We start from the raw sequence: 27,140 nt of genomic DNA on the forward strand, positions 1-27,140 counted from the left end.
GATACGTAACTAGAGACAGGCTTCCGGACTCTAGCCACCTCCCTCCAGATGACCATCACTTCTGATTCCCTTCCGAGGGGTGTTTTGAAGGGGCAAGGGAATCAGGAAGAGAAAATCAGAGGAACATTTTGAAGAGGTGGACGCAGCACTAACTGCCCCCGGCAGAGTTGGGGGCTTTTCTGTCTACCTTCTCCCCACCCCCCCAGCCCCGCTTCTGCCCTATCTGTCAGCACCTGGCCCCGTCTCCCACTCCCTACCCTGAGAAGTTCAGTCAATAGTTCTGCCTCTCTGGTTGTTTCACTTACAGGTTAAAAACACTTTTTTTTTAAACATATATTTCCCACTTAACTATTGTGCTTTTACGCCTTTATTAGATTGCTTATAAAACGTGGCATTTAATAAACTTAATTGAATCTCAGGCCCTTTCTCAAAGCACTATAAATATCAAACACTGTCAAATAATGCTTTTTCTCCCCCATTGTTATCAAATGGATAGATAAACATGAATAAAATCACAGGGCACAAAGAAAAGGATTTTGTAAGGAAGGAAAAAGCCAACACCTTTTGTAAATTTCAGAAGCGCTGAAGGGCAGTGCTTTGCTTTCTTTGATGTGTCTTGCGTTTATTAAAAATTCAGTGTAGGGAAGTTTATGTCCCATAAGCAGCTATTTGGGTGGGGGGAGAACATATGTACACACATATGCGTTTGTGTTCCTAAGTATATAAGCTCGTGGTGGTAGGGTTCTATAAGAAATATAAGTTTGAACTGACAGCAAAGGAGCAAATGCAGTTCAGAATTTGACTACAGGACTTGCTGCTGATTCCTGATTAGAGTTAGTGGTGTACTTGGTCAAACAGGCCAGACAGCCTCCTACGGAACTAAAACAAAACTCGGAGAGGTGGCCAGTACATCCTTGCTGATGGACTGATAGTCATGGGTAGAAACGGCCTGCCAGAAAATGTCTAGTAACTGGAGAAAACAGCCTTGACTTGTAGTGTTTGCAGCTTTCCATGGTGTCAGTACTCCCACCATGGCCAGTTTCACATTACCAATCTTACATCACTGAACTTGAAGTCAGGAAGAGATAAAGCAATCAGCTCATGAGGGCTGGGGCTCCGGCACATTACTGAATCACTCTTAGTCTTCTTAATCAAAATCAGGGGTAGCAAGGAAGTATACATGATAAAACATAGATTTAAATAAATTACAAACACATTATTGCTGGTTTTCAGCTATATTACAGTGTGTAGTTAGCCCGGGGAGAGTTCCAGTCTCCCAGTGAATCCAAGGGTGGCTTAGATCTCCTTGGGTTGCTGCTGGCTCATAGAGCTACACTGACTATATTGTATGAATCACAACTTAGGACTTGAGTTTGTAAAAAGAATGTAATTATGGAAACAGAGAAACGAAACTTAAACTTGTGACTGTCTTAAAACTGTTGGAACGGCCGTGTTTGGAGACTCCATGAGACAGGCCCAGTTGTTGATAATAACAGAGATCTTTGCTTTTAGAAGCAGGTTTTGAGAAGTCTCTGGGGAGACACTGTAAAGTTCTGCAGAGAGAAAACCTCGATCACTCACAGGGACTTGTGTTTTTTTTAATCAAAAATTAGATCTTGAGAATAATCAACTGGAAAGGGAACAGATTATTTGAAATGAAATTGAAAGCACTATGTTAGAAAAGCAAAGATGTATGACAACCATATCAACATTAGGATATGGACTGAGAATAAATAATGCCCACTAACTAGGATTGTCTTTTTTCCAAAACTATTTCTTGGAGTCACCTCTGGAGGCACGGGAGGTAGGAGGAGAACTTGGTAGCAAGAAGGGCTGTTTTTGTATTTTGAGGGTCCTGGGTAAAAGTGTATTTGCAGCCCATTTCCCAGTATGAAAAACATTTTAAGCAGTCATTAGGTAAGCCAGACCACCTTCTATATTGGTAAGAAACCCAGCCTGAGATAGAACAGATTCTTAATTATTCAAAAATCAATAGCAAGACCAACTATTCTTTTTTTCCAAGATGGATACCTAGTACCTTGCAATTTCAAATACAGTTTAAAAAAATTAATAAATAAGCCCCTTCCAAACATGTCAGCTAACATCTGAACCATTTCAGGGAGTCAAGAGTGTAATGCATCGTCTGAAAGTGCATCTCACTCGATCTGTTTCACTCCATTTTAACAGCATCCCTCAAGTCCTTTTTTTCGTACCTAACTCCAACAACAACCCCCCAAAAGGCAATATAACAACCTTCTCTCCACTGGTGTCTGGTTGGCACCAATCTGCCCTGACCTTAGACACAAGCCATTGTTAAGGGTATAACGCATTTACATATTTTGCAATAAAACATCAGTTATTTGCATTACTGTGTCAAGTTTTATTTGATTCTTTCACCTAAAAATGACTCATTTTCCTTTCTTGTATTTTAAAAACCAACTACTCTAAGCTTGTTTGAGAATAATCAAAAATTGCCCATTTAGCTAGAAGTCATTTTCTTTTCAAAAGGCAAATGTTATTTAATCTTTCAGCTGTTCATTGTGCCATCATAAATACTTTCTTTTCAGCACAGTTGTGGGGACTGAAATGAGCCCACTAATTGCCTCCCATTTCGACTGACATGTGGTGGTTTAGTGGAAAGAGAACACAGCAGGGAGAAGGAAATAGGAGGCTGAGAAAATGAGAGCTAATTATTTTCACTGCCTCATGTCAGGCTCTGTGTCAGCCTTGTTTTTACAAACTGGAAGGTTTAGCACTAAATAAAACAAACTGGCGTCATGTTTTTATATACTGGCAGTGTCATGGAAGCAGCTGCACATCTCAAAGACAATATAATGCCTGCGTTCGCATGGACACCATCTGACAGACACTGTGAGCCACGGCTAATGAGGACATCACAGTGGTGCCAAGTGAAAGGTGCTGAATTATGTATGATTCTTCATCAGTACAGCAATAGTCCTGTACATCATTATGAGACATTGTTTTGCTGAAGAGATTAAAACATTCTTAGTTCCAGACCCTGCAACCTAGATGCGCTGAAAGAGGTTATTAATGGAATTTTTAGGGAGAGTTTCTTGTGGGTTTCTTTTCCGTTGAAAAACAAATCTCGTGGGACAAAGCCGTGCTGGGTCACGACACTGTATAGATAAAGAAGAGAAGCAAATTAACCATCCTTGCATTATCTTCCTTTTAAAGGCGGCAGAATAAAATCGAGTGGCGCAGGGTTATACATAATGATAAATAACCCAGGTGCTATCACGGGATGTGCCACTCTCCTGCCTTTAAAACAGCAGGTTCCGGCAGCTGAGCGAGATAATAGCAATGCGTGTAAAGGAGCCTTCGGAGGCCTAAATCATCAACATCTTACTACTTTTAATACCAGCACGACCGGTGTGTCTATCGTGTTTTTGTTTCATCTTGTATGACTTCTTACATTTCAAAACAGTCAGTCGCCTGCTATGAGCCTGTTTCTTTTTTTCCCCCCTCTTGAATCTTAAAAAGTTTATTCCGACCTCTGGGTTTTATATTTTAAAATGTTTCCTCAGTACAGGCTTTCTTTTTAAGGTGGAAGGGTCTCTGTGCTAGAATTCAGAGCACTCTCTGATGATTTTACTTTTTCTTGGGTCATGGGGAAGGGGAGGGGCGGTGATGGGGATATTTAAAACCAGTGTTTCCTCCCTGACACTGGGCATGCCCCAGACTTGAGTTCTAGTCCCAGGGCAGCTAGGTGAACGTGCTGCAAATCTCTACACTTCGTGGGCCTCAGTCTGCTCATCTGTAACATGGGGGCAATGCTACCTATAACAGGGTGAGGCTATGAGGGTTAAATAAGAATCTCGAAAACATTATGCCTGGTGAGAGAAGCCAGACCTATGCAACTGCATACGGTAAAAATCCCAGTTTTGTGAAGGTCTAGAGCAGGCAGATTTGACCTACGGTGGTAGAAGGTGGGTGTCTCTGGTTGTGGGGGAGATACCGACTGGGAGAGGGCATGAGGGCATTTTCTAGGGCAGTGGAAATCTCTTACCTGTTTCGGTAATTACATTGGTATAGACATCTCTTAAAAGTCACTGACCTGTGCACTACATTTTATTGTATGCGAATAATACCTCGATAAAAAATACATTTTAAAAAGTTTAACATCTGTAACCTTCAGGGGATGGTCATGTATAGGAGCCTGAAAGCCCAATTTGGGGATCTGTTTCCTTCTCAAATGTCCTCAATCGTCTTGGCCCAAGATTATTAAAGATTTACCTATGTTTATGTTTGCAATGAAATTTTGGTAGGGAAAAAAATAATAGGTTGTTTCTAAGTTGTCCAGAACTTAAAATAATATTTAGAGTGTAATTTTGTGCTCCCTTCAATCACTTTTTCTATTTAGAAGATTTACCTCTATCCTGATTGCTTCTTTTTATCTCTTTAGTTCTTTTCTTTTTTTTTTTTTTTTCCTTTTCTTTTTGTGGGAGGGAAAAGGGACGTCTGTGTTTGGCGTCACATGCATTAGCCTGGAACTCCAAAGAATTTTAAACAGTTCACAGAGAATGTAATAGTGATTTCTCACAAAGAGGTACTTAATTTAGCATTAACTGAGTGTTGTTTAGGATTTTATCTTCACAGAGGAAGAGTTTCTGTTTTACTTGGCCAGTAATCTTTATTCAGAAAATTTTTTCGCATCATCAGCAATGCTGGAGCAGTTGAGACAGAATGCTTTCTCATCCCCCATTAATCACACACTTGCTCCTAAAATTATCCAGGTATTTCAGCAGCTGCCAAGAAAAGTGGTACATATCCTGGGCCCTTAATACAATTGTCTTTTTTTTTTTTTCCATCAGTTTCAAATGCAAAAATTCCCCTCTCCCCAACAGAATCCCTTACATCTCTTGTAGATGTGCATTAAGGGGCAGGTAACTGGTTTGTGCTATTCAGCCCAAGCAGAGACCCTCCCAGGGCCCAGCTTTGCTCCGTGTCAGTACCTTTCCCCCAGGGATTAGTAATTAGCACTCCCGAGGGATGTGCATCAAGGTACAAACTTGAACAGTGGGAATGTCCCCTTGGGTGGGAATCTAGAGAGGAAATAAAAATCCATGGTAGTCATGACCTGCCCCATGATTTTGCTGGTGCAGACAGATGGGAGAAGGTGGTTTCTGGTTTGGAAAGTGAGTCTTGCCTCACACCAAGCCTAAGCTAGGGCTGGAGGAGAGTGTCTGTGATTCCAGATCCTGGTCAGATCAGTCAGGGAAAGGAGCATGCAGACAGTGGAATGGCACCATATGCACTTTTAACAATGATCTTTCCCAGCAAAGGAGGGGGAAATTGGCTATTTGGGCTCACCAGAGGCTCAGTTTCCATCTCTGCCATGGAGCCCTACCCACACAAGACAGTTGGGACCACCTGTTGACTTTGGAAGGTAGAACTCCTCTGTACCATAATTCTTGCTTTCGTTAACCCTTAACAAGGGAAGTTCGGGATTCAGGAAAGACAGAGGGGAAACCTGCTCTTTCTTCATAGCACAATAGGCCCCCTGGTTCACTTCTGAACTCCACCACTTACCATCTGTGTGATCTTGGTCAAATTACCTCATCCCTCTGTGCTTCAGTTTCCTCATCCAAGATTAGGCTCTCTGGCTGTCAGTCACATTTCAGAGCTACTGTCCCTCCAGACATCTGCTGATTCTCACTGGTAGCACCACATCAGAATCTGTTGAAGCAGGAAAGGACAGAACTGGTACTCTATAATCCATTTAGGTAAGATGATGCAAGTTTATTCCTTCTATTTATTTCATAAGAGCAGCCATCATTATTTTGCCATTTGGCTGTACCTTCTTCAACACTGATCAGACCTGATCAACCCTGGCACCAGAGTTATTCAGTGCCCCCTGGATCCCCAAACTCCATCCCAAGTGAGATGCTCTGACTCAGCCTGCCTACTCTGGCCAGGTCCCTATTCTAGACACTCTTTGAACCTTCTTACCTGTCAGCGCTCACTTACCTTCTGGCCCTTTCCCTTAGATGGCTGCAAGATGACGGGCCGGCTAATCTGACAACAAATTGGAGCTCTGTTGGTGACTAGTGCTGGTAACACTAATAATCACTTTGGGACTCCTAATTTGGCTCTGGCACAGTGCTGGGTACTTTGCTTACATGATCTCATTTAGTCCTAACACAGTGAGCAACCCACTCGTGAATAAAGAACACTGAGACTCAGGTTATCTAACTTGGCTAAGGGTGGCCGGGGTTGGGGGCAAGTGGCAAACCTGGGATTCAAGCTCAGGTAGTTGGCCTTTAAACTTGTGATCTTTCACCTCACCCTCCCCACCACATTGCTCCCCCAGTGACGGCTTAATGTATAACCGTTTTTTTACATCATTTCCATTTTAATAGGAACCATGAACACCTTAAACTAAAGGAGTGACTAACAGCACCATTGCAGGCTGCCAGGGGTGAGACGGTTTTTGAAAAGGAGTCCTTTGAGGCCCCCGTGGGCTCTCTCAGAATATACAGTTGTCTTCTCCTGCTTTCTGCCTGTCAGACTGAGAGTTGTTCACTGACGTCCAAAGTGACTCTTGAATGTTTCCGATTCAAAAATCAATACCCGTGTTTCTGTCATTGACATCAAGCCAAAAATCAATAGTTCATCCTGTAAAAGTGAATGGTTTTGAATCAGAGCCCATATTCCCACTCTCTGGTCCCTATCAAGACCGAGAACTGAAAAGCTAGCAATTGTGCTTGTAAAATTCCATATTAGGCTCAGAAATATGTGGAATTGTTTTTAGTGATATTGATGATTTAATTCATCTTATTTGTATGAAAACCTTTCCAAAGATCGATTGGTTAAGAACTCATTACACAGCATCCCACCTACACTTGGGTCCTGTGGAATTCAATTACTTGTTTAAATCCAGGCAGTTGTGGCGAATGCTCATGGACGTCTTTGGCTCACTAAGGAACAAAAAAATGTAAGGGATACCTTAAGGGAATCTGAAATTGGAGCAGAATTTAAAGAATTCCCTTACTTTATTTGTAGATTGTTTTTCTTAACTAGACAACAATAAAATCACAGATACCCTGAAAATACCTAGGCGTTACGTCAAGGCCTTGACAAATTACGTTAGTAATTTGGGTGAACGCTGCCTATTCACTATCTCACCCAGTTTGTAACAGTCAGTATCTGCTTTTTAATGAATGGATAATGCCCCTCTTATCTTATAACTTCTCTGATTATAGTTTTATTGCTTCTGTAGCTATCTTTTATGGTTCAGGTAAAAGGCTTTCTTTCAGATAAGAGAAAAGAATTTTTTTAAAAAAAGGTCTGTAAACCTAAATGTAAATCTTTGTTTCTCTGCATTGCACTTTGGGGAACAAAGAAGTAGTTGCTGTAGGGGAGGACCTGTGGCCACCTGCTTTTTTGATTTTATTAGTGAAATCTTCTCTGGTTTTCCTCCTTCCTGCCCATTGTCCTGGCCTCACTAAAGCATCCAGCGAGTCCATCCCGCCATCTTCCCAACTGCTGTTCCCTATGGGTATCTCCTCCCACTTTGCAGCCAGGCAGCCTTGTGCTAACCTGATCCCCCCTCCACCTCCACCATTTATTGGCCAGGAAACCCTAGAAAAATTGCTTCATCTGTCTCAGCCTCATTTTTCTCACTCACCTGATGGGAAAAGAAAGCGAACTTGCAGGGTCATTATGGATATCAAATAAAATAGCACAGTGTAGGTACCTGACAACATGCCTTGAGCACCGGAAGCCCCTCCATGGCGTGGGTTCCCTCCCAGCAGACCCTTGTCCACACAGAGCTCCCTGGAGCCTGGGCACCGCCAGGTCTGATTTGGGACCTGAGGTCATGGAGGCAAAGCAGAGGTGTTCAGACATTAGTACCGTAGTTCAGGGTCTTTTAACTGTGCTTTTGACTAAATTCCCAAATTTGACAGGCAAAAGAAATAGAACTAAGTAAACTTGTCTTTTCTAATGCATTTTATTCCAGCCACTGCCTTGGGGAGGCTTTTGCTATTTCCAAGAAGAGCAATCATGACTCCAAAGAGTCTTTATCTTGACCAGTGATTTCGGGGCTCCCGTTGCTAGGGTAGCGGTGGCTGCAAAACAAAGAAATACTGAGAGATTTGTCAATTCTGAGCAACTGGTTTGACTTATGTTAGCCAAGAGCTAGGTTTTCATGTTATTGAATAGACCTTTTCCATCACTAATGGGCTTTCCATCTTGTGAATGTGGTTGGGCCAAGACAGTCCCTCCCCTCAGGCCTGGGCCCTTCTTGGTTCTGCAGTGTGTCTAGAAGCTCTCCTAAAACATCCGGCTCCCCCAGCTTCCTGTTGAAGCCAACAGGTTTTCAACAGCCTCTTTGTTAGCACTCTTCTGTAACAATTTTGTCTGAGCCTGCTCGGGAAAACTTCCAGGTCTACTTGTATGAGAGCACGTTCTAATTTCAGCACATTAGGTGCTCAGAGCATTATCCTCAATCTCCTGGAATCCTTCATTCTTCAAATAATGTAAGAGAGAAGATGAATTTATGATCGAGGGGTCAAATGTGGTGCACAGTCATGGATTTTCTTTTTCCTTCTAATTGCCTACACAGTGTATATCCTCCAACATTTTTATGATTAAATTTTTCATACAGCAAAGTTGAAAAAAATTTTATAGGAACTCTCGTTTACCCACCTCCTAGATTCAAGCATTAACATTTTATTCAACTTGCTTTATTACACATCTTTCCATATATATATATATATATATATCCTTTTAGTTGTTCATCAACTCTTATTTTTTGATGCATTTCAAAGTAACTGGCAGATATCAGTACACTCTCTCCTAAATACTTCCATATGCTAGCGTTCAATATGAAATGCACACATCTTAAATGTATACACACATACATTTGCTGAGTTTTAACAAATGCATATACCTATATAACCCAAACCCCGATTAATAGAGCATCAGGGCCCCCAGCAAACCCCCTCATGCCCCTTCCCAGTCAATCCCTGTCTGAAGCCGCAACCACTTTTCCACAGTCGATTAGTTTTGTCTGTTCTAGAAAGTCATGTTAATGGAATCCTAAGTATTTTTTTTTTTGTATAAGATTTCACTTACTAGATACACAATTGAATACTACTCAGCCATAAAAAAAAGAATGAAATAGTCATTTGCAGCAACATGCGTGGACCTAGAGATTATCATACTAAGTGAAGTTAAGCCAGACAGAGAAAAGACAAATATCGTATGATATCACTTATATGTGGAACCTGAAAAAACAACACAAATGAACTTATTTACAAAACAGAAACAGATTCACAGACATAGAAAACAAACTTAACAGTTACCAAAGGAGAAGGAGGGGAAGGGATAAATTAGGAGTTTGGGATTAGCAGATACAAACTACTATATAAAATAAACAAGGTCCTATGATACAGCACAGGGAAGTATGTTCAATAACCTATAAAGAAAAGGAATATATATATATGTATAAAGATTTCATTCACTAGAATGCTTTTGTGATTTATCCCTGTTGTTGCATGCATCAATCATTTGTTCCTTTGTATTGCTGGGTAATATTCCATTCCATGCAATTACCACAGTTCATCCATTCTCCCGTTGATAAACACTTTGTTTCCAATTTTTTAGCTACTACGATAAAGCTGCTCACAGCAATAAAAGTCTTTTTTGTCTTGAGTAACTACTTAGGAGTAGACTTTCTGGGATAGAATAGGTATAAGTTTAGTTTCACAATAAATTACCAAAACTTTTCCCAAAGTGATTTTGCCATTTACACTTCCACCAACAATCCAGTAGCTCCAAATCACAGCCAACATTTGGTGGTATCAGTCTTAGCCATCTGGTGGGTATACAGTGATATCTCATTGTGGTTTTACTTTATATTCCCCTGGTGACTAATGGTGTAGAGCACTTTTTCATTACATTGTGGTTTACTGAAAATTTAATAAATATACCATCATTAAAAAAAAAAAAATCAAGGTTTCACTTACAAATCAGAAATCCAACTTTTCATGACCCAGCAAGCCTAGGCTTATATTCCCACATGGGAAAAATTAACAGAAGCTGAGTGATGTCTGTGCCTTTAGGGCAGTTGCCCCTTAGACCTCCAGAATCCCTAACCCTTCCCATAACCCACCAGTGCATGGGCCAACTACCAACAGCTATGCAGCCTCACATTTGCTGTTAAGAAGAAAGGGAGCTATTTCTTGAACCTATGTCATTGTCGATACTGGAAAAGTGAAAGGTAGATTCAGAGGGTCTTATATTTAAAAAAAAAAAGTGTGAAGACAGCATTTCTTTGTGTCAGTGAAAAAATATTCCTACAATGTCCAGTATGTAAATTTAACGGGTCTATTTTGAAAGGTTACAATTTAAGGCTCTATAATGAAACTGCCTGGCTTCACTCATTTTTATCTGCCTGGCTCCTTTAGGATGTTGAGTTTGCAACTCCTATAATAGAACACTTAGACTGATAAATGGTATCGCAAGACTGCCCCACCTGGGGGTTATTTAGAGATATAAAGAGATCTAATTTCATGTCCTTAAAAAACACACTCCAATAATACTTCATTTAGAATACTTCATGTGTTATAAAACATTGAGACTAAAAAAAAAATTATTTTCCTTTCTCAAATTCTATAATTTTGCTTTTAATTCCAGGATTGTAAGTGGAAAATGTATATGGAGATGGATGGGGATGAAATTGCAATAACCTACATCAAAGATGTGACATTCAACACTAACCTACCTGATGCAGAGATTTTAAAGATGACAAAGGTAGGGTTCTATTTACGGCTTAAAAGCTTTTTTGAATTCACAGATCTCAAACAAAGACATTAAAATACCCCAGCAGTGTGCTTTTGTGTTTGTGATGCTCACACGAGCTCAGCCTCAAGCTGGCTGTTGAAAGACACATTTTATTTAGCAGATTGAGATAATAGTTTTTTTTGTTAAAATTCCACTTATGCTGTGTGAACTAAAAAGTACCACAAAGAAGTGTCGTCTAATTTTTTTTAAAACTTTCTTCTACATTTCTTTATGTGTATTCTGTCATTGATTAAAGGAAAAAAAATGCTAATGATGAAAATATTTACCTCAAATTCTGGGTCATTTTAAACTTGTAAAAACTTGTCAGGAGAAAGTCTTTCTTGGTTGTGTTCAGTTTCTTGAAGGACTGAGATGAGATTTGTGAGGTGCGCATTAAAGTCCTTGTGGCTTCCTTGAGTTCACACCTGTGAATCCCTGGAGTGGCCAGACAGCATCTTACTACTTTGGGGTCAGGGGTTGAGCATGCCCATTAAAACACTGAAGACAGACTTAGAGAAATACTTAGCTTCTCTTCAAAACAGAAAAGTCAGTTCTGTCCAATTATGCTGCAAAAATACATTTAAAGACTTCAAATTCAACATCTGTTTATGATAAAAACTCTCCAGACAGTGGGCATAGAGGGAACATACCTCAACAAAACAAAGGCCATATATGACAAACCCACAGCAATCATCATACTCCATGGTGAAAAGCTGAAAGCATTTCCTCTAAGATCAGGAATCAGACAACGTTGCCCACTCTCACTTTTATTCAACATAGTTTTGGAAGTCCTAGCCACAGCAAGCAGAGAAGAAAAAGTTATAAAAGGAAACCGAACTGGAAAAGAAGTAAAACTATCACTGTTTGCAGATGACATATTATACACAGAAAATGCTAAAGAGGCTACCAGAAAACTACTAGAGATCACCAATGAATTTGGTAAAGTTGCAAGATACAAAATTAATATACAGAAATCAGTTTCATTTCTATAAACTAACAATGAAATATCAGAAAAAGAAGTTAAAGTAACAATCCCATTTACCATCAAATAAAAAAGAATAAAATACCTAGGAATAAATCTACCCAAGGGCAAAAGACCTGTACTCCAAAAACTATAAGATACTGTTAGAAGAAATTGAAGATGACATGAACAAATGGAAACTTCTTGGATTGGAAGAATCAACATTGTTAAAACGGCCATACTACCCAAGGCAATGTACAGATTCAATGCAATCCCTGTCAAATTACCAATGACATTTTTCACAGAGCTGGAACAAAAAAATGTTAACATTTGTATGGAAGCACAAAAGACCTTGAATAACTAAAACAATCTTGCAAAAGAACGGAATCATGCTCCCTGACTTCAGACTGTACTACAAAGCTACAGTAATCAAAACAGTATGGTACTGGCACAAAAACAGACACATAGATCAATGGAACAGGATAGAAAGTCCAGAAATAAACCCATGCACTTATGGTCAATTAATCTACAACAAAGGAGGCAAGAATATACAATGTAAGAAAAGACAGTCTCTTCAACAGATGGTGCTGGGAAAAGTGGACAGCTACCTGTAAAAGACAAAATTATAGCATTCTCTAACACCATATACAAAAATAAACTCAAAATGGATTAAAGACCTAAATGTAAGACCAGATACTATAAAACTCCTAGAGGAAAACATAGGCAGAACATTCTGACATAAATCACAGCAACATTTCTTTGGATCCATCTCCTAGAGTAATGGAAACAAAAGCAAAAATAAACAAATGGGATCTAATTAAACTTAAAAGCTTTTGCACAGAAAAGGAAACCATAAACAAAATGAAAAGACAACCTACAGAATGGGGGAAAATATTTGCAAATGATGTGACTGACAAGGGGCTAATTTCCAAAATACACAAACTGCTCATACAGCTTAAAAAACAAAAAACAAAAAACAAGCAACCCAATCAAAAAATGGGCAGAAGACCTAAATAGACATCTCTCCAAAGAAGACATACAGATGGACAACAGGCACATGAAAAGATGCTCAATATCACTAATTATTAGAGAAATGCAAATCAAAACTACAATGATACCTCACCTCACACCAGTCAGAATGGCCATCATTAAAAAGTCAACAAATGATAAATGCTAGAGAGGATGCGGAGAAAAGGCAACCCTTCTATACTGTTGGTGTGAATGTAAATTGGTGTAGCCACTATGGAAAAAAGTATGGAGGTTCCTTAAAAAACTAAAAATAGACTTGCTATATGATCCTGGGCATATAGCCGGAGAAAAATATAATTCAAAAAGACACATGCACCCCAATGTTTATAGCAGCACTATTTACAATAGCCCAGACATGGAAATAACCCAAATGTCCATTGGCAGATAACCGGATAAAGACAATGTGGTATACATACATACATACACACACACACAGGAGTATTACTTAACCATTAAAAAGAATGAAACAATGCCATCTGCAGCAATGTGGGTGGACCTAGAGATTATCACAGTAAGTGAAGTAAGTCAGACAGAGAAAGACAAATATCATATGATATCACTCATATATGGAATCTGAATAAATGATATAAATCTTATTTACAAACCAAAAATAGACTCATGGACATAGAAAACAAACTATGGTTACCAAAGGGAAAAGGGAAGGGGAAGGATAAATTAGGAATTTGGGATTAACAGATACACATTACAATATATAAAATAGATGGACATCAAGGACCTACTATATAGCACAGGGAACTATATTAAATTTCTTTTTTTTTTTTACAGTGCAGTGTCTCAGTCTTACATATATATACATATATTCATTTTCATATTTTTTCCATTAAGCTCAATTTCTTGTAATAACATATAATAAAAAAGAATCTGAAAAATATATTTATATGTATGTATATATATATAACTGAATTGCTTTGGTGTACACATGAATCTAACATTGTACACCAATTGCATGTCAATTAAAAAAATAAGAAATAAATAACAATTTAGCCACTAAAAATAAAAATATACTTCAACTATAGAAGGTCAACACTGAGGTAAATAACCATGATATCAATAGGACAGTCACCCTAAACCTCACATAGCCATCAACTCTAGCGCACTATTGACTGTGTATTTGGTTTCAGTGAAGAAACTGGGGCTGGCAGCAAAGAAGAGCCATGGTACAAACACAAGTGGGGAAGTGAAAGTCTTCAAAGCCACAGCATTAAACTTGCAAATGCATTCCCTTCCCAGGCATAAGGCTGCTCACCGCCTGAGTCCTTCTAATTGACAAGCCTATTCATTAAGTATATTGACACTCATTGTTGGATTGCCCCGAGTAGCTGGAAGTTATGTCAGTGGTGTCGTCAACGGTGTTACTTATCCATAACAGTTATGATCTGCTTTCTTCTTTCCCTTACTCTGTTGGGAGGTGCTGAGTTTTGATGTCTTGGAGACTAGACACACTTTCTCTTTCCTCCCCACCTGTGCCATCTCTTGTTGCTGCGAGTTACTTGTGGCTTCAGTGTCACTGAGAAGCAAGATCCAAATCTTTGCCTGCTAACAGAAGGAAGTCACTCACAGTAAAAAAATAACAGGGTGGAGTTATAAAGCTGAATACAGGACCGTATCTTCTGCAAAATCACACACCAATATTAACAGAACTTGTGGGAAAAATATGATTGAAGCAGACCATTCAAAATCTGTAGAACTTTTTAACATCAACAGAAACAATAAAAATTCGTTAAAGAAGAAAAAAAAAAAAAACAGGGAAGATCAGTTCTTGACACAGGAAGGACTAGAAGTTGCTCTACACCCAGACCAACTTTGTCACAAACTATCCTACCTCCTGTCTGTTCTGAGGGCCCATTTATTCTTCCTAAAGATCATTTACTCTCCCCTGAGAGGCCTATATCCCCCACTTCCCCTTTCTCTATTAAAATGGCATTTAATCCTGAATTCTTTGACTTCCTCATTTTCCCCTGTATACATGAGTTATATATGTTAATAAACTTGTCTTTGTTTTTCTCTTGTTTAAAAAAACACAAAGAGCCCAGTTAAATCTCTTCTGCATTTGCTTTCTGCCTGTCTCGTCTCCTGGCCAGTCCAGTCATTTGCAGCCTTAAACCTGAAATGAAGGGTTGCGGGGGGAGGGAAGAGAGTGGCTATTCACTTCTAATAAAGACCATTTTCATCAAACTTAAAATAGGATCCAAAGCACAGGCTTCTTCATTACTCCTATATTTTAATACAGTGGGGAAACATCTCTGCAGTTTCATTGGCACCCACAGCTGTGCCGGAGAGCCTGACGTAGCCGGAAAGCAGAGCGGTTATTGACGCCGCTGAACCAGCCGCTGCTTGTACCAAAAAAAAAAAAAAAAAAGGCACTTTGGGTCTTCTTATATTTTTAAGGCTTTCTGCTGAGGCTTCAAAACATTAGCATGAGTTACTTGAGTGATGCATCAGAAAAGAGAAGATGGTAAACAGGTAGTCTTGGTCGTCCACAAACATGAAAAGATGTCTTATGAAAACCAAAACCCAAAACATCAGACAGTAGCCTATTGTGAGTAATTACCTGTGAACCAACATGACTGTCCTCGTAATCTGACATTACGGCTTTCATGGTAACCCAGCCTCAGACCCTCTTTGCCAACTGTGTACAGCAAAGCTGGCCTCAGAAACTGACACTGTAGCCGGGTGGGCTGTGTCACGGCATTACACCATCCCACTTTTGTCTTTCAGCCCCCGTTTGTAATGGAGAAGTGGATGGTAGGAATAATGGAAAATCAGACTGTAGAATGCACTGTCACATATGAGGTAAGTTTGTGGGGGGTGGCTGGTGGCCTCAGCATCAGTTTCCCAGTAGAGATTTATTTGCTCCCCTCAGAGTGCTTAAAAGTTATTGGAAAGGAAACATGAATATGGGAAGATCAATGTAATTACTCTAACAGAGTGTTGGGAAGGAAAGAGAACAGGATATACCTACCTGGAGACTGAGGGAGTAATTCATTCATCCATCACCTAGCAATTGAGCCCCCTCTACACACCACGTACGTACGCATGAGTGAGGTACCAGGACACCGAACAGTGACCAGCCAAACAGAGTGTTGCCGTCTTGATGCTTAGAGTTTAAGGGTGAGGGTAGATCAGTGATTCTTTTTTGGGGGGCAGGGTAATTAGGTTTATTTATGTTTTTTTTAAATGGAGGTACTGGGGATTGAACCCAGGACCTTGTGCATGCTAAGCATGTGCTCTACTACCGAGCTACACCCCCACCCCCAGATCAGTGATTCTTCACAAGGACAGAGTACAACTTCTGCTACCACCTGGGGGTAAGGAGGGGATGATCTATCAAAGCCAAATTCCATATATTTTGTATATGGAAAAAGGAAAAAATTATACTTTAGAAAAATGTGCTATTAAAGTTAAAATTCAGACATTTAACAAATACCTACCCAAGGGTGCTATTCTGTGATTAGGATAGACTAAATCTATACCTTCTCAAGGAGGCTTATACTCCAGTGGTGGGGGGGTATAGATAATAAATAGGTAACAAATAAATAAGTAACGCCACAGAGTGATAACCAGAACATAGTGAGACGTGGGGCATTAGATTGGGTGGTCAGGGAAGGCCCCTTCTCTGAGGGGGAGGCGGCAAGAAACAGCAGAAGAAAGGCCAGTGCAAGTTCCTGAGGCACAGCGGGCGGGACAAAGTTGGCGGGGTGGGCAGGGCCCATCACAGAGCCAGGGATGGGGCTGGGGCCCCGCAAGGAGTTTGGATTTACTGTAAGCACCATGGGAAGCCAATGGGTGTTTGAAGCAGTCTACTGCTTAGAAAGATCTACTGTTTTAAAAATCAGCAAGAAATCTCATAGGGTGGGCATCTGCTTCACAAAGTAGTGAAACCCTGAAGGATGGGGCTGGAAGGACACAGGTGTCACACAGTCTCGGCACACTTGGAGATATTAATGTGCACCCACCGTCAATAAGACATGCACTTCATTTGTTCATTCACTTATTCATTCAGAAAACATTTAGTCAGGATCTACCATGACCTAAGCACAAGACCACCTTAAACCTGTGTTAGCTCATTAACTTTGTGCAAATACTCAAAGATAAGGGAGCACCATTTTCACTTGGTAGCTAGGCAAAACGGTTGGAGAGATGGAATGAAGTCCCAGGGTTTAGGCTGTCAAGACAGAGTCAGTGGAATCGCATCCAGGTCCCCTGACTGTGAATACAGTTTCCGCTCTTCCTCAGCTGTCCTAGCTCTTCCTTCCCCAGCAGCAAGGTGAAGGAAGTCAGCCACAAACTGGACTTCATGCACTGCTGCACTGGGATGGGCTTCTGAGCTGCCAGGGTTCAGCACCTTAACATTAACATTAGCAATCCAAACCCTGGCCAGTCCCCTTACCCAGGGTGGCCCGATGCTGGAGGCCAGTTAGGATGAATAGCAGTGAGTTATCCTCACCAGCCAGGCTGCGCTGCTCGTCTGGGACGAGGCACCTGGGAAGCAGCATTCTTTGTCAAGGTGTTGCTTGCAGGGCACTGAACCTAAGAAGTTGATTGGTATTGGAATCTGGACTGTTCTGGAGCCTGCTGACCAGTCCCCACTCCCAGGGAAAAGCCTTCTTTTCAGTAACTGGACAGTCAAATAGCCAGTGTTCACCTCTGCCTGCCTTTGGGCTGGAGACACACCACCCACGTCCTTCCTTCTTTTGCTCTCTCCCCGGCCTTTCCCTCCTCCTACTCAGACTCCGTGACGATTTGCTATGCTACTTGTGTCCCACTTCAGGGTTGTGTTTGTTGTTGTTTTGTTTATTGTCATAAACTTATCAAATCCTGAGAGGCTCTTCAATCTAATCTGATTTGTGTCACCTAGTGATGGGGGGGGTCACAGGACAAGGAAAGTGGTGTGTCTCGATCTAGTGTCCTCTCCTTGTTCTAATCCTTATTCTTAATGCTCTCCTGCCTCACTTTGGCGTCTGTTGCCCCGCGCCCTCCATGGGGGTAATAGTCCCGCCAGCCTACCTACTCTCACCCCGTCACCCAGGTGATCACAGGCAGTCTTGGGCAAAATAGTGGCCAGATTTTTGTTTATTCAACAAAATACCTGTTTTCAACTTCTGTAAGCAAAAGCCAAGTTGTTTTTCATTATTTATTAAACAAAGAGGTAATTTGAGACTTGCCAACTATAATAAGTTCTGGGAATAAATAAAAACTACCTTTTTAACTACTATAATCCACTAAGCAATAAAGTGGCTAAAATTTTTCTTCTAATCAGGTTACCATGTTGAGGCAAACCGTGCAAATATCTTACTTAACACATTATGATAGTGTTCTAAGGAGTTACACTGAAGGGATAGGATAACCTGATTTTCTTTCCTTTCCTTCCTATTTTATAAGCATGTGGATGTCTGGTTGTGTGTGTGTTTTGTTTTTAAACAGAGCGATGTGAGAGCTCCAAAAAGCACGAAACACATCCATTTGATTCAGTGGAGCAGAATGAAACCTCAGGATGAAGTGAAAGCCGTCCAGCTTGCCATTCAGACGTTATTCCCCAGCTCAGACGGCAACCCTGGGAGCAGGTCTGACTCAGGTAAGTCAGCCGTGCACCAGACGGCTTCCAAAGCCGAGAAGTCAGATTCTCACACCAGAGTAAGTGTCAGTCTGTGAACTGATACAATACTTCCTTTTTCTATTTGCAGACTATTGGCTTCATAAACAGATTATATGGAAAGGAGTATTTATGGGCTTATGAGTAACAGCATGTTATAACAAAGTTCAATCTTTGGATAACTATCATAAAAGATGAAAATTAATGTTCTTTATGTTATATTGGTAAATAAAAATATGCGTGTATATTTATACACACGATATAGATTTAGTTTCCAAAATTGTAGCTAAAGATAAGAATCACCTTCCATGTCCAACAAACATTCCCACGAAATCACTGCGATCGCTATTGCTGGGGCAGCCTCTTGAGTCCTGTACACCACAGATCCATCAAAGAGTAAGAAGGCAAGGGGAGGGTATAGCTCAGTGGTAGAGTGTGTGCTTAGCATACTCAAGGTCGTGGGTTCAATCCCCAGTACCTCCATTTATAAATAAATAAATAAACCTAATTAGCGACCCCCCCCCACTGCCCCAAATAAAATAAAGAAAGAAAGATAGGGGAGAGGAGGGAGGGGGAAAATAAAGGTAAAAGAGGAAGGGAGGAAAGAGAAACACATCTGCCAATCAGACCAGAAATACATGTTCTATGATCAGTGCCTTTTTCTCCCCCAATAAGAAAATACACTTGAGAAGCCCTGTGAGAAGGTTCTTTGGTGGCACGGAAACCAAGTGCCCCGCTCGCTAGTGTCACCAGTTGTGAGAGCCTTGCTCTGTGTCTTCACCGTAAGGACTGGCTTGCCAAGCAGACTAGGTGTTTTTAAATGCCCACCAACCAAGGGCCCCCAGATCCTGGACAGTACTCTACAACTACCAGCATTTGGTTTTTGACAGCATGCTGGTCAACACAGTTGATTTGGTTATTTTCTTTCTTATCCTCAAGTTCTTAAACCACAGATTTTAACTATAATGAAATGTATTGTCTTCCATAAGAAGAAGTCCAGAGGTAAGCTGGGCTCCAGGTGCAGTAGGGTAAACTGCTCAACCACATTAAGGATGAGAAGTGAACGTTTCCTTCTTTCCACTTTGCCATCCTTAATGTGTTGCCTTTGCCCTCAGCCTAGCTCCTCTCGTGTCCACAATCATCACGTAAAGATAGGATAACGCCCACAGGAAATAGGAGGTCACTCATGTGCAGGAGTGAGAAAGACTTGCTTAGAAACACCCTGCAGACTACCTTTCAGGTCACTTTGGCCAGAGCTGAGCGACTTGTCCAGTCCTAAACACAACATCGCTGTGCCTGGCTTGGACTCATCAGAGTCTGCCTTACAGCCAGAATGCGGTCAGCTTCCCCGAGGCCCATGGCCTCATGGAGGGGGTTGGACACTAAACAGAATCGGGGTTCTGTTGGGGGCTAAGATTTCAGAGAAGTCAAAGTGAAGGAAAGAAGGCATGTGATGGCTGAATGAAGCCTGTGAGGAACGTCTGAACCCAGGAGGTTGCCTGTATCTGAAGGAGTCACGCACCTGAGAGGCATGGGTCAACTGGGCAGAGCAGTGAGGGAGGTGAGCATGCTGTCTCTCCCCAGAAGCTTCACCTGCACAAGCAGGGCAGGAATAGCTCCAGGAGGACTCTGGGGAACTGGAGAATGTGGGCAGTTCAGGCCCTGGGGGAGACAGAGAGTATCCTAGGTGTGAGGAACTTGCCTACTCATTGAAATATAGCTTCCTAAATGGCTCGTTAATTAACCATTTTATTTTACCATAATTTCTTCCTGTTTGCCATCAAGCTTTATTTTTTTCATGCAGAAAACATTTCTTATTCTTGAACTTCAGGAATCTCTCCTCTGGAGAGATGTCTTTCTCCCAATCTCTAAGCTGTCTCAGCCATTAGAACCCAATTTCTTTCATCTGCAGTTAGGGTTCTTGAGGATTTAAAAGTGCTGGTTGGCGAAAAAAAAAGCGTTTTGTTTACTAAACATGCCTCTGCCATCTAAACACACTTAAAGATCAATTTCTAGAAGCAATGACATGGCTAAGTGGGAAGAAGATGGAATTTTGATGCAGAAGGACCTGGGATTATTAACTGAGTGACATGGGTCCAATTACTCGATCTCTCAAGCTTGGTTCTCCTCATTTATAGAATGGTATTATTAGTACTGACCTGAGAAGATTTTTGGATGATTACATGAGATACCGTAAGGAAACCCTTTGGAGCAGTGTCTCCATATAGCATAAATTCAGTAAGTGTAAGTGCCCTTATTTTTTAGGAATTATTTATAATAATAAAGAAATGTCCTTACACTGAGCCTAGAATTCCTATGAGTGGTAAAGCTTAGAGCTTCCCAAACAGGCTGAATTATCCTGAGACAGGCTTATGAATTAGGCATGCAGCTTTACTGTGGCTTCAGAGATGCTCATTTCCATTTCTTCTGCAGGTGCTGATTGCCAGTGGTTAGATACCCTCAGGATGCGGCAGATTGCATCCAACACTTCTTTACAGCGCTCCCAGAGCAACCCCATCCTCGGGTCACAATTCTTCCCCTACTTCAATGACCAGGACTCCTACGCTGCTGCGGTGAGGCGGACCCAGGTGCCCATTAAGTATCAACAGATTACACCTGTAAACCAGTCCAGAAGCTCCTCTCCTACTCAGTATGGACTGACCAAAAACTTTTCTTCTCTGCATCTCAACTCCAGGGATAGTGGCTTTTCCAGTCTTAATACTGCCAACTCTTTAGAGAGGGGTCGATACTCAGGTAGAAGCAGGAACAAATACGATCGTGGTAGCCTATCACTCAATTCTTCTCCCAGAGGAAGATACAGTGGGAAAAGTCAGCCTTCCACACCTTCAAGAGAAAGATACTCTGGAAAATTCTCCAGGGCTTCTCAGTCAGCCCTCAATGCTCACCAGTCACCTGACTTGAAGAGAAGCCCAAATGACCCCCATCAGCCCAGGACCATCCCAGGGATGCCTCTGTGCACTGACACGAACTCAAGAGCCGGGGAAGAGGAGGGCAAGGTCAGCGAAGGGGGATGGACAAAGGTGGAATACCGGAAGAAGCCCCACAGGCCCTCCCCTGCCAAGACCACCAGGGAGAGGCCCAGAGGAAACTACCGTGGAAAGAGAAACTTTTGATGATTTGAGCTAGTTGAGTTTTTCTTAGCAGGGTTTTTCTTAATGTAATAGAATTTGACAACGTGATGCCTTCCGGTAGAATTAACCGAAAGACAACGTTTCCATTTTTTGGATTTGGGAAATACCTTCTAAGTGAGACTATAGCCAAAACAGACCCAAAATGATGGATGTGGGTCGTCCAGTGTAGGGAACTAGACTTATACATAACTCTATGTATTCTTTGCCCTGCGTTAACAACTGTAGAGGAGGGAATATGCCATCTTATTACCCTAACCGCTGCCGTTTTGGTTAGAAGAGCCCGGACTAGGGTAAGGTTAAATGGAGAAACTTGTCTTAAATGGGGCACTTATCTTAGGTACAAAATTTAAGGGGGAACCAAAAAGCTCATTAATCAAGATAAATACTATTCTCGTGCAGTATTTACATACATGAAAATCAATGCAAAAATTTGTGATAAAGAAAAAACTGAAATTCTAGATAAAGACAAGGTCAGTATTACTGATTTTTTCCTTTTGTCTAAGGCTCCAGTATGGCTTGGCAATGCACTGTTACTGATCCTGTCTGTATTTAAATTTTTGATATTTTGTTCATCATGAATTTTTTGCATTAATTTTCTCTTTTAAAAATACTGCCTTGGGGGAGGGTATAGCTCAGTGGTAGAGTGTGTGCATAGCATGCACAAAGTCCTGGGTTCAATCCCCAGTACCTCTACTAAAAAATAAAATAAAAAATTAATTCAAAAATACATAAAGAAACCTAATCCCCCCCCCAAAAAAACACCCAAAACAAACAAAAAATACTGCCTTAAAATATCATTTGTCTTGATTACTGAGGCGGAGTTTTTTTTTTTTTTTTTAATGCCTCCTCAAATTTTGTGGCCAAGGCAAGTGCCTCACTTGCCTTAGCCAATCTCCACACTGCTGGTTATTATTTATTTTAGTAAGATATTTGGGTTTTTATAACCGTCAGAGCTGAACTGATTTGGCTCGTCATTTCTAGGCAATAAAAAAGGTTACTGAACTTCATACTGATTGTGATATATATCCCATTCAGTAAGACTCATCAGAAACCAAAACCCAAGCTACCTAGCAGATTTGTAGTTCGTTCTTTCCCAATACTCCCGCGGACTGCCCTCGAATATTAATTTTCTACATTTTACCAAAGGAGGAGCTAAGAGGGGGAGACAACAATCTATAAAGTCCTCTTGGGCTGTCAGAACTCTAAAGTCTAAAAGAAAACAGAGAACAGGGTAATAACGTCACAAGCTAAAAGCCAGAAAAATTTAAAATTACCAACATCCTTGTTAGAGCAAGACAGTAAATACCATCCTCGCAGCCAAAGCTCTAAGCAGCTGGGCGGGTAAAGAGGTGCATGGTGCGGGTGGGAGGAAACTGCCTGCAGTTTAGGACAGGAATTGTGGGAGCCAGCTTGGGAAATTCTTGTATTTTACAAGTCAAAAAGTCAGGTGGCAACAAACTTATTATATGTCAAATGAATAAATGTTACTTTCAATGTATTCCAAGATTCTGTTCAACATTCACTAGCCCTGAACATCAAGTGTCCTCTGCCCTGCATAGGATTCTCAGTGCTCTGCAGAAACCCACATGACACACTGATAATTCTGTGGGGTTGAGTTCTCTTTTAATAGAAACCCGTCATCAAGTCATCAAGTACGTGTGTATATTCCCAGAGTAGCTGCCCTGCTCTATTACAGTGCTTGGGGCCTGGTGGGGAAAACTGTATCTGGATATCATTAAAGTCAAGGTTATAGGAAATGACATTTACTTGCAAAAGAAACTGTGACCTAAACGTCAGTCCAACCACTCAACTGTATAACTCTTATTGTCTGCCATCTGCATTTACAAGCAGAAGAGATGGGAAATGGTGACATCAGACAGCGAGGTCCTCTTTTCTGCCATGGATAACCAACTTCTAAGGTTTTAAGCTCCACTGTGATCCATTCTCACAAAGCTTATATCAACCATAGTCCGTTTTCAATTTTTTTTTCTGCTTTGTCCTTTGTTCATGGTTAAATATTTTAAAAAGTGGGCTAATACAAAGTATGCTATCTTAATAGCATGCTGCTTCCAAATAAGCAACAAAATATTTTCTTTGATTAGAATTTTTGGATAAGTAGCTAAGCACAGTCATGACTGAGTCACTCTGATGGGAACACAAAGTATGGCTTTCATTATTAAACAAAATGTGCATTCTAGGGAATTATTTAAGACTCTAGTTTAAAAGGTGTTATGCCAATGATGGCTCGTCTCATGCTGTTTCCCCTCTTCTTGCTTTCCTGGGCTAGCGATTAGAGAATGCAAGTTGGTAGTAAAATGACTTAATGACCTCATTCCTAGTCAGTGTCGTAGCTGCTCACAAAGAAGTTATCGCAACAGTGCACAAAACTGACCACTTTATAATATCTCATGAAAAAACACTTGTCACATCAATGCTCCCAGTCAAAACAAAAATAAGAACATCTAGAGTCTGCTTCTTGTCTATAAAGAAATAATATAAGAGTTATATTAAAAAAGATAAGATCTTATCTTTTTTTTTCTAATGATGCTTATTCAAAAATTGCTTGCCAGGCTGAAAGATGAATGTAAGTCAAGGACAGAGCAAGGATTAACAGGATTTTTTTTTTTCTATCAAGTTAAATGAGTTGCGAGAGGCTGAGATTAATACCAAAACAAACAAACAAAAAACACAAACGAATAACCCACCAGGATATTTAAGAGAAAAAAATTATGGTAGAAACAAATTAAGAAAGTATATCTTGAATTGGGTACCTCTAAGTGTGCGGATAGGGTAGACCCTCAGCAGGCTTCCAGTCAAGTCTGGAACAGCTAAATCTATACCGATTGCTACCAAAGAGGCAGCTGTTACTCCAGGCATGGCCCGGATGAAGCAGGATGTTTTCCTCTTTGCACAGTCACTAGATGAGCAGCAATTCTATAGAACTAGCCTGAATAACTGAATAGTCCCAAATATGTAAAGGAGAACAGGAGATTATTTATCAAGGATACTTTAGAAATGAATATAACCTGGAGATTGTTTTCAACCAAGTCAAGAGTATAGTTCATAAAAATAATAAAAATCAAACTGCAGTGTTTAAAAGTATCCACAGTAAAATTTAGAACAGTAAAATCTGACCTGGGATAATTGGATTAAGAAACAATAGCCACAAAAGAAGACTCACAGTGGCACAAATGGCAACTAGTAAAATTTGGTATGAACAACAGAAAAATTGATGTATAAGGTCTTCATTGTAAAATTTACATTGGAAAGAACTGATCCCATGGTGGGGATAAATCAGTACAAAAAAAAAAAACTTAATAGAAAAATGGGAAACGATTTTATTACGTTAGGGAGTTAAGTTGGTATAATGACATTCTTTCTGGATAAAAACATTTCTCAGTAGTTATATAGTTCTGATTACAGTATTTTATCCATCAAAAGAGAGTCAAAATGTCCTAGGTTCAAAACATCCTGGACATAGCTCAGAGCACTCTGACTTAACTGCAACTGTTCCAGTTTGGAAACACCAACTATTTTATAAGCCTTCTAAGTATCTTCTCTATAACCTATCATCTCACCTCAGCATGCTGGTACAGATACGGCATGCTTCTGAAACTCCGGCTCTCAGAAGCAGCTCAGTTACAAGATGCCATAATTTGCTTGTGCCAACGCGTTCAGGATGCAACATCATTGAAGTTTTAAATCTGAGACACTACAGTTAAGAGGCTTATAAAATCTCCTGCCGTCCCTGGATTTGAGAAGCTGCAGTTAAGCCAGGATGGCCTGGGGAAGTCAGAGCATAAAACCTGGACCCAGCTCAGCCTATTTGCTGCTACTGGAACTGGTTGATGAGATTGCAGAGGTGGGCAAAATGCCAGATCCACAGTCAAATCATCCAGGCTTTAGCATAGCAGGCACCCATGACTTCTCACCCAATTGCCCTTCCCCTTAGACTGACTGGCTGGCCAAGTAATGCATGAGCAAATCAAGAGAGTTAAAGAATGAAGAAGACTCGTGGCCTCATAGTTCATTCAGATTTGATTTACTCTCCATAACCCATGTTCCATTTATTCAGTTCTCCCAAAGATATTCCTTCCCACCATCTAGATGAATCTTGTCCACCCCTCAAGGTTCCAGCTGGCATCCTGCTTCCCGAAGCCCTCCCTCCACAGTTCCATCCACTTTACCTGTTCTGGGCTCCTCTTGGAGGCCTTTTTCACCTACTTCCTTGCCCCTACTTAACCCTGGCATTCCCACTGCCCTGAAGTGCTTGGTGAGAACATTGCAGTGCTGCCCAAGAACTTGACCAGAGGGAAATATAACTAACCTCCAAGAATTCATCAGTGGAATGGCTCCCAAACACTGCCATACCTCCCAGGTGTGAAAAACGTTTATAAATCAGACCGGAGGCATGAAGCAATCCAAAGAGAGCATGAGTCTTCTAGAGGCAGTGGAAGGGTTAAGGGGTGGGTTTGGGGACTTGGAATCTGAAATAAGGTGATCAGACTTGGAATCTGAAATAAGGTGATCCACAGAGGAAAAGGTTAGCTGTACTGTCCACATGGGCCTTCACACAGGGCACCATCTGCCCATCACTCGTGGAGACCAGTGAGCAGGACAGTATTGTCCAGCAGAGCCCCTCCCAAACTGATGTGAGAGTCTGCTCGGCTAGGGAATTATAAACTTGTGGAGACAGCCGTATGATCTGGCTCCTGTCTACCTTTTCTGCTTCACTGTTTGCCTCTCCCCCCAGCAATCAAGATGAATTGCTTCATGTTTTCTCTTGTCTTCAAAACTTTTACTCCCTCCATCCAGCTTCCCCTGCATTGCCTGGCTATGCCATCCTTCAGCTCTCTGCTACCTCCAGCTCTCACTACCTCCAGGAAACCCTCCCTGATCCCCTGGCCTGGGTCAGGCCCTTCCCCATGGGTCCACATAGAACCATTTGGTTAATCACATGTATCCTCCTTTGTTAAGGTTGCCCCAAAACGTGCTTGTCTGTATTCCTCACTAGACTGTCAGCTCTATGAAGGCAGGGACTGAGCCTGTCTTGATTATCAGTGTATCTCCAAAACATAGTTGGTACTCAATCTGTCTGCTAAATGAGTGCATTAATTATCTTATTAATCAGGCTAACAAGCCATCAAATCATCTAAATTCTTGTTCTAATCCCATGTTCATTAAGTGATCTTAACAGGAGTCTCCAATCCATGTTAGAGTGAAATTTCCAGTGTTGAAATAATTGCCATTCTGATTTTATACATCAGTCTCTTGTGAGCTTTGCCAATGTGAGCTGGCGCCTGAAAACAACTCTGAGACACTGATTAAATTTAGGGGCTTATCACTGACAGCAGATTCTGGGTGTGCCAGTGCCCCCAAGGGAAAGGCCACGCTGTTTTTCCCAAGAAGTAGCCTCTGGTATCACAGTGATCCGTGCTCATTTTCCATTATGAATACCTAATATGGCACTGTAAACACAGGACCTCAATAAACGCTTATCACAGAAATGAAAAGAATAGAAGTATTATGTATATTCAAGAAATTCACACATATTGTGCTCTTAGACGTTTATAGA

The 27,140-nt window shown here is 41.0% G+C and overlaps 1 protein-coding gene across 4 annotated transcripts in view; it reads left to right on the forward strand.

The window, feature by feature from the left end:
* The window catches only part of MAP3K20 (mitogen-activated protein kinase kinase kinase 20), a 158,292-nt gene extending 135,229 nt beyond the window's left edge, over nucleotides 1-23,063 (forward strand). For all 4 annotated transcript variants that reach the window (XM_072961177.1, XM_072961176.1, XM_072961175.1 and 1 more), the window contains exons 17-20: nucleotides 10,663-10,779; nucleotides 15,539-15,613; nucleotides 18,245-18,395; nucleotides 20,847-23,063. In XM_072961177.1, the coding sequence (XP_072817278.1) occupies nucleotides 10,663-10,779; nucleotides 15,539-15,613; nucleotides 18,245-18,395; nucleotides 20,847-21,547 (1,044 nt within the window). In that variant the 3' untranslated portion in view covers nucleotides 21,548-23,063. The remainder of the gene's footprint in view (nucleotides 1-10,662; nucleotides 10,780-15,538; nucleotides 15,614-18,244; nucleotides 18,396-20,846) is intronic.
* Nucleotides 23,064-27,140: the final 4,077 nt, after the last annotated feature.

This window comes from Vicugna pacos, chromosome 5 (assembly GCF_048564905.1).
Source record: "Vicugna pacos chromosome 5, VicPac4, whole genome shotgun sequence".
NCBI lineage: Eukaryota > Metazoa > Chordata > Mammalia > Artiodactyla > Camelidae > Vicugna > Vicugna pacos.